General features: G+C 40.2%; 1 protein-coding gene across 1 annotated transcript in view; it reads right to left on the bottom strand.

The window, feature by feature from the left end:
- The window catches only part of XDH (xanthine dehydrogenase), a 53,944-nt gene extending 47,495 nt beyond the window's left edge, over positions 1–6,449 (bottom strand). Inside the window, exon 1 of the mRNA XM_063328159.1 lies at positions 6,205–6,449. Within this exon, the coding sequence (XP_063184229.1) occupies positions 6,205–6,258 (54 nt within the window). The 5' untranslated portion in view covers positions 6,259–6,449. The remainder of the gene's footprint in view (positions 1–6,204) is intronic.
- Positions 6,450–8,831: the final 2,382 nt, after the last annotated feature.

Genomic DNA, 8,831 nt, shown 5'->3' on the forward strand with positions numbered 1-8,831 from the left:
CCATGCTAAACCTGAAATTCCAACCAAGGAGAAATTTTCTCTGCACATTTTGAGTCAGCTCCATCCTATTAGTGAACAACGCTATTAGCAGTTATCTATTAGACATAAAATTAGATTTTACTTCAACCTCTGCCCAATGGTCAGAAACCAAAGTTCTGCTGCAGAGCTTGTCTTCCCCTTTTTCTGTTATTAATAGTATCAAGAAACTTTTCCAAATTCACTGTGTGCCAAAATGTAATCATGTGTTCTTGGCTCTTACATTGTGCAAGTCCTAAGTACAATAGTTACAGTTTATTTAAATTAATCACTCCCAGTTTGAAGGGTAAATTGAAACAGAGGTCATTTGTGTAAGCCTTTTTTCTTACTGATAAGAAACCTTCACAACCTCTGTACTGCTTCAATTTTATGCCTTTGACACGTGACAGTGTTATTCTAAAGAGACAAGGTTCATACTTCCTATTCGAGCCCATGTTTTTAGAACTATCTGATAAAGCTGCTGCTACAAAACACAACTGGTCATTTCTTGCACATCTCATTCCTGCACTAGGGATAATCTACAAGAAAACAGAGTTCATTCATCTAGCTTGGGGATGTCTTGCTGTAAATCATGCAGCACCCATACTGCTGCTTTCAGAGCAGAGTGCTCCTGTTCCCTCACCTTCCGGATGCATAGAAACAAGAGCATACATTGGCTCTCTCACGACCAGTTGGTTCAGAGTAAGCACATACATCCCTCTGCAGTAGTTTGGTAAACAGATAGATGTGAGCAGATAATTCCAAAAATGCCTGTGACTAGGGGTGTCCCATGGACAAAAGGCCTTTCACAGCCATTTCATAGGCCAAGACCCTTCCCCAGCAACTCACGCTCTTACTGTCAAGCTGAGTTTCTTCCTCAGGGCTGTGCCAATGGCCATGGCAAACCCTTCCAAAGCAGCTTCCAAGATAGCTAAGCACAGAGAAAAAGCTTCAGAATAGTTTTCCAGACGGTTAAAGACTATCGAGATTATTCTATGCTTAGATCAAAGAAATGTCTCAAGAAGTTTTCTTGAAATAATCCAAGAAGAACTCCATTAGGTATTCTCACCAAGCAATTTAAAGTTCGGCCCAATAGCTCCTTTTCAGGAATTTAAGTAAGAAATAAAACACGGGCCTAATCCTTCATTCAGCAAAGCATTTAGCCACTCAGCTCCACACAATTTCAGTGAAGTACTTAAGCATGTTTTAAATTTTAAAGTCAAACCTTTGCTCAACTTTATCAGAAAGTGGCTCCCACTATGCAGTAGAACACGTCCTGAACAATCCACTTTCTTACCCTGTTCAAACCAATAGCCCAGGATTCCTACTTCAGCCACTTCAAACTGCTCCACCGTAGCTGTATATCTGCAATGCTGGCAGAGACTTGGGATCAGATGGAGATAAGGGGTAAGAGTTTGGAGGACATTCTGGATTAAACAAAATCTCACACGTCAGAGAGCAAGGAGCAATTTCTTTGCACTCAGATTCCCGGTGAGGGGATGCTTGTTTATGAGTCTCTCTTGCTGGCCACAGAGTAAGAACGTTTTACTGTTACTGCTTATTGTTCATTGTCATTGATGCTGGTTTTGTCCTCCAACATATCATTCCTCCAGTGGTTTGTTACAATCACCTGCTGTGATTTGTTCTTAAAATATTTTAAAACCCTGTGGGTGGGATAACATCTCCTCTTGTCTGATGCCCAGAACAATATGATTCACAGCTTAATATTTTACCCATCAAAACAATTCTTGCTCACCTTGTCCTTGTACAGAAGGGAAACTGAATTATATCCACTGCTTTCAGGGGGAGTAGGATCAGCCCATGTAGATATTGTAATTAAAGAAATATTTCCTTTTTGCTCAGTTACTTCTTGGTTTTTTTGTTCTTTTTTTAAAACAAATGTCATATTCCCAGATACAACAGATTGATAGCTACGTTTTGACAGACTCAAAACTGTGGATTTTACTGCATGGGGTAACTTAAATATTAATCAAATGCAGAAAGAAACTTTGTTGGAAATGTTAGGATGGCACTGACAGTCAAACGATTCCCAACAAATTTGCTATACACGCTCAGTTTGTACTACACATCTATTTGTCTACTGATTCTAGGAATCTTAAATACTCAGATTGCCTCAGCAGGGAGCCCAGCCTGGCCCTACTGTTCTTCAAGCTTTAAGTACCACATGGAACAAGTTCCTAAGCAAAAGTCTATGTGCTTAGAGCCCGTGGGCTGGTCCAGAGAGGTGTTGAACTCGCTTCCCCATGATTTCCTGTTCAAAACTTGGATCTCAATAAATATTTTGTTTGCTGTCTTCTCTACCTGCCTTTCACTAACTCAGATAACTTTGCCTTTACCACATAAGGCATCATATTTAAATTAGTATTTGCAGAAGGTTAAGAAAAAAGCATTTTTCAATTTAAAAGAACAGTAGTTGAGCAAGGTAAATAAAGGAACAAAAAGGAAAACAGAAACTTTTCTAGTTTACCAAACAACATGCTAAGCTCTCCATCTGCTAGGGTCTTTAAATAAGAAACAGATGCTTTTCTGAAAAACAACTCCCATTCAATCACTGGCCTTTAGTCACCCAATTAGTTGCAAGAAGAGAAGGTGAAAGGTTTTAACTGGACTGCCACACAGCAAGTCAGACTAGTCAAAGGTAAAGGTCCCCTAGGAACTTAAATCTGTGAATGTGTATTCCTGAAGTCAATGAGAGATTTTAAATTCATTTACTAGGGAAAAGGATTAGAACACAGATGAACAAACTGAATATAACCACACAATGTAAATCTGCTATTGGTCATGAGAACATTTTGTTCTGCTTTAAACCAGCACACTGAAAACTTGTAATTCACTGTTTATGTAGGACCCAGAGGGTCCCAAAGCTCAAAAAAATCCTGTATTTTGGCTGGTCTCATCTGCAATCAAACATCCACAGGGTCTGGAAGAGGTCTAATGTGGCTTCCAGTATAGACCCCTTCTTAACATTCAGGATAGAAAACAGAAATATTGACTCCACGTGTTTGAACTAAAATTACATGCTACATATGCATGAGACAGACTTGTCAGCTGAGGAAAACAAAATTGCCACTATTAGCTTTAAATTGCGTGTGTTGTTTTCCATTCTAGTCTAGGTAGACTACCAAGATAACTGTGTTAGTTATGTGACAAGCGTTATGCCCAGTGAAGTAAACAGGTGCTTAAAATAAACGATCCTGAATGTGAAGTATGCTCAGCTGTTCTCAGGAGACTTTTTCTTGACAACATTGCAAACTGGGCTAATGCAAGGGAGAAGGATTTGCTGCCATGCAAGTCCCTATCTTATCAACCACCTCTTATCATGCAGTTTTGTACTATGACAGAGTATCAGCAGCCCATTAGCAATGTCAAGTTGTCACAAATTCACACAGCAGTAACCTTTCCCACTGGCGATGCCATCACATTCTTTGCAAGAAATCAGCTGGAATATTTATTCAGGATTCCAGATGGATGGAGACATATCCTAACTTGCTACCTGCTGTTTCAGCCCAGGCACTTCCCACCACCCCTTCTACCACATAACCTCTCATGTGCAGAAATGTCCCAATAAACTCCACATTTGCTGCCACAGATCGGATTCGCCCATGAGTCCAGTCCTCTCTCTTAAACCTGCATGTGGTGGGGGTGTAACTAAACCCACTTTGGCAGCACACTCAAAAAAGGGAACAGAAAAAAGGGTGTCACTGGATGCTCTGGGTAGAGCACAACCAGGAAGCCCTCTCCTCTCTAATCAAGTGGAACCTGCTCTTTTGCTAGCCCTCCTGGTTCCATGAGCCACCAGGGAAAAATGCTGAGATAGCCTTGATATGTGGAATGAGTTGGTACCACTGGTAGTATTAATTGTTCCCTGGTGGGGTATTTTTAGCCAACAACTGCCAAGATCACACTGTGATAAACCCCTTTACACATGCACAAGGTCAGCTCTGAGATGTAGCTTTTGTAAACAGGAACTGCAGTTCCATAAAAATTGCTGAAATGCCCCTGTGAAGGGCAATGCTATTCACAGCATGTTCATTAGCTTCAGGACATTGCACGAAGAGACAGCAGATACAAAAGGAACTGGTTGTCTTCTGCTGCTAGCCTTCAGGGTCTAGGCTGCTCTTTCTCCCCTCCTCTGCCTCACCCCACATCCATAAAAGAGAGTCCCACAGAACCAGCTCTGTGCAGCTCAGTCTCTTCTCCTTTGCTTTGACTTATACACATTTTCATATGTTAGCCAAGAGCCTCCTCCCTGAAGAAGGGCTTTTCTACTGATGTACACAGAGCAATGCTCCTATAACACCTGAGCACCAACCAATGCTGAAGCACCAGCTGTAAACATATATAGGAATTTGTTTATAAACTCTTCAGGCCTACCATGAGTGGCATGTTGGTTTTGAACCTTATCTGGTCTGGCACCAGAAATACAATTCTCTTTCATTAGCACATACCACAAAAAGAAAACATGACAGTACACTTGGCCTGTATCAGGGTCTGGATTGCCCGACTTGTTTGTGGCAACCTGCTACTGCAAGACTCAAAAAGCTCCCGGTTCACCCTCTAAAAACCGGGGTTCAGAGGAGGGATCTGAATTCTAAAACCTTCACAGAGCGAGAAGACAAGTTAATGGTATACCACCTGTGCCCATAATAGCAGAAAATTCATCAGATGAAATTCACAGATCATCCTGTGCCATTGCTTCAAAATCTCAATTACCAGACTCAATTAGCTAGTCATGATTAACTTGGAGCTTCAAGTTTTCACCTCCCTCTAGAAACAATGAACGACTGATATGTCAATTAATGTTGACATATGAACCGTTACTGATCTGTGTGAGCAAAGCTTCAGTTGTCATCTGTTATAAAATGCCAGAACCAGGGCTGGGTTCTACATAAACATTACATTCAAGAGCTCTTTGACTAACTTATAATCCATAATAAACTTAATTCTTTGCCTAACTATTGACACTTAGATAAAACAAAACTTTGATATCAAACACTCTAGTACCTTGGAAAGTTCAAATTCCATTCCAGTTAAGGATCCAAATTCATAACTAGAACACCCTAATTGTAGCAACAATCTTTTCCACGTTTACACTTGATTAAATTAGCACGAAAGATCAACAAATGCAAAACTGATAGTAATCCTATGCCAGTCTGTAGGGCAGGGCACAGAGCTTTGTAACCAACTAAGAATATTGTGCTACCCCTCAAGGGATTAAAAATTCATTCTCTAGCCCAAACTTAGTGCTGCATGTGATTTACCCCTAAGCAGTGCACAGGGAAGGTCCACAAACCCTTGGCTCCACAGTACACAGTGGACATGCAACCCTCTCCCCTCCCCAAGGTTCCCAGCTGGAAACTGCTTTGGCACATTTCCCTCCTCACGTATCTAGACACGGGGAAGGTAGTGGGGCAAAACTAGCATCGAGCTGAGCTCAGCAACAGAACTAACTCGGTACTCGTAGTTCAAAAAAGAGGCAGCCCTGACTTGTTACAAGCTTTTGAAGAGTCAAGGCTGCAATGCCAGTGAGGGGAAGTCCAAACTGAGAAAGGAGGCTCTGGGACAAACTGTTCAAAGGTGTCCAGCAAGTGCAAGAACCACCCCACCCTCCTGTGAAACACTGTCACTTCTCAGGTAATTGTCAGCAGTTGATCTAGGAAACAGTATCAGTTAATGCGCTTTGATTTTAGAGTTTTCTATCTTCTTAAACGGAAACAGAATGAACACTTCACTTAAATCCCTTTTAAAAAAATCAAATGTCAGAATTACTTACTGAACATATGAATTATATATGGATGCTTACATTTGAGTTACATTTTCCAGATCTGTAATTACTGAAATTATTTCTAGTAGAAATGCCTGCATTAAGTCAGTGCATCTTTATGTAAAAGTTGTTACCTCAGAATTGCAGTAAATTATTGCCAACAAATCTAAAATGTAAAAGGAACATTATATATTATATCTTTTAATAATTCACAAGGTAAAGTCAAAGAAGAGAATTAGCCACTTAGCAAAGCAATAAATAGCCTTCATAATTTAATATTCAGAAGTCATCACAATTGTGCTGGTGCTAGAAAACTTCAGAGGAGGAAAAAGATTACTAGAACAAATAAATAATCAAGCCGCAATCCAGGAGCAAGCCGGACAGAAAGCTGGAATCTTCCTTACCTTTTTACCATTCACAAAGAAAATAAGTTCATCCCTCATCTCGTTTGGAGCCATCCTGCACACCTTTCAAAATTCACTCAGACAGGGCCACAGATCACCCTTCCGAGAGCAGCCCTACACCCCACAGCGAAGTGAGCACCAGTGATACGACAAGTAATATGAGTCTGCCTCAAGAATGTTTGACTTTATTTCTACATCGGTGCCCTGTGAAACCCCATATTATATAAGAGCCAATGAAGAGGCGTGCCAGCTGCGTTTGGCTGGTGCTTCTGCAGCAGTAATGACAGAAAAGGAGCTGGAACGAGCAGAGTGACCCGCCCCCTTTTATATAGCAATAGATCACACAATTCAACTGCATTCCCTTTAGATTATACTGCCAGGCTTGGGGCACTCAGAGTGTGCCACTGCAATGGCTGCCAGGAATTCACAGTATTTTGCAATACAACGCAAACTCCGAGGGGGGGGCGGGGGGGGGTGGTGGAGAGGGGGGCGTTCTCCAAACTATCCCTCACCGAATATTGACAAGAAAAAGCTCTGTTTCCCTTGCTCTGTGCATAGCCATCCACCTGGCATTCACCACACAGAGGTCTCTAATGAAAGCACCTGCTTATTTAAAAATTCCTCGATATGTGCACATCAGCGAGTTGATGTACTGCAAGACTATTTCACTATTTTCCCTTACAGTTTTAAAGCTACAGTACCCTCCACCTGCAAGGACATAATTTAAACAGATACATATTTGTCCCAATAAAAGCCATTCTGGAGAACTGACACTCTGATCCAGCACCTCAAAAGAGGTGCTGGGCTAAGACCATAATGTTTTCACTGGGCTCTTAAAACATTTAGGCTTACCTTTTTTGGCTTAATCCTCACATCCTGGATCTTAGGTGCATGTTGCCAGCGAAACACAGAGGAAAGAGCATTCTTTGAAGAATTTTTTGTCTTCCATTTCCTTGGTGGTGGTTTCTTCTGGTTTCTCCATTACACGATCGTACATTTTGCATTGTTTAAGTCTTCCTCGTTTTGTCACAGAATTATCCATGGACACCTAGACATGACAAGCACTGGTTTCATGAACAAGATACCCAAACGCCTAGTTACAGCTTAAAATTCCTCCACAAAACAGCACAATTCCAAAGTCTCATGGAAGTTTCCTAGCACTGTACTTACGCTTCTTTATGATTTTTGTGACTTTGCTTTCCTTCTTCAGCATACCAGGGTTATTAGTTTCAATTAGTTTTTTTGTTTTCTTAAAATCCCTGGGAAAGCACTACATCAAAGTCTCCCTCCCAGGAACCTCTCTGAACAATTCACAAAGCAAAAAAAACCTAATTAAATTACCATTTTCAGAAACAGTCTTTCCTTCAGTATTTTAGAAATACGTCAGAGTGAATACAATACACACATTATTTTTACCAGCTTTATTCTATTGCCCAATCTATCCCCTAGAAAGGCTATTTTATAACAAGTATCGAACGTTGTCTCAGTACTTCTCTACAGGCATTCAGTTTGCTGAAAGTATAGTTCATAGCAAACTTGTGCTTAACGCCACCTGCCTTCATCTACACTTAGAGTGAAGCTGTTCATAGCCGAACCAGTGCTGACACCTATTGTCTGGCACCTCCCACTTTGTAATAGGAGAGTATTACAAAAATTACGCTTTTCTCCAAGAAATCTTTAGCTCTATTGCTTTATATGTATGTGCAAATTTACACAAGGCCTATCCTCACATAGCAAGCATCAATCCCAAAATTAGTGTACACAAGCTTAGTACTTGTAAATAGTTTTGTAATATTTTAAATAACAATTATTACTCATAACCACAAGTAACATGTTACAGCAACCTTAAAGCAACTAGCCATTACAGCATTAACACCAAAATCAAACATACTTAGTTTCCTAATCTGTGTTTACCATAATGCACGATGTTCTTTTTAAGTTTAAAGAAGACTTGTAATCACGTCATCTCTATTTTAAGGAATCCCATGTGCAAATTTTTGCCTAGCCTTGGTGATAACCTTATAGCTAAACTATCCCTTTCTGCTAGATCAGTAAACAGCATTTTATGATAGAATATAATAATGTTTATTTTTGACCCATCAACCTACTATACACATGATATAAAAATAAAGATCAATATATCCATGATAGTGACCTCTACAAGTAGATTACGCAGTAATATAAAACTTCATACCCTGTTGTCTCAACAGGGTCACTGATCACACAATACCAAATTCATTCATTCCCTCATGACCCTAACAGAATAGTCTATTACTATACCCATTTCACAGGCAGAGAACCAAGATACCTATAACAGGAATTTTCCAAATCCTCTAAATGACTCTGGAGCATGAGAGCTTGTGCTATTGAAGTCTCTCAGCCATTTTTGGAAATCCCACCCCAAACAGAACACAGGACTACCAGAAATTACAGAGGAGAAAGTGGGGGGGGAAAAAAAAAAAAAACAAACAAACCCAAATTTCAGTAAACTTCTATAACATACAGATCTCTCCACTAGCATAGAACTCCCTTCAGTGAGCTAAAATTAAAAACTTTTGTCAATCAAACACAAGTTACTTATGAGACAAAGTATCATGACTTACCCAACAGTTAAAGTCTAGCAGGTT

This window comes from Chroicocephalus ridibundus, chromosome 3, assembly GCF_963924245.1.
Source record: "Chroicocephalus ridibundus chromosome 3, bChrRid1.1, whole genome shotgun sequence".
NCBI classification, from domain to species: domain Eukaryota; kingdom Metazoa; phylum Chordata; class Aves; order Charadriiformes; family Laridae; genus Chroicocephalus; species Chroicocephalus ridibundus.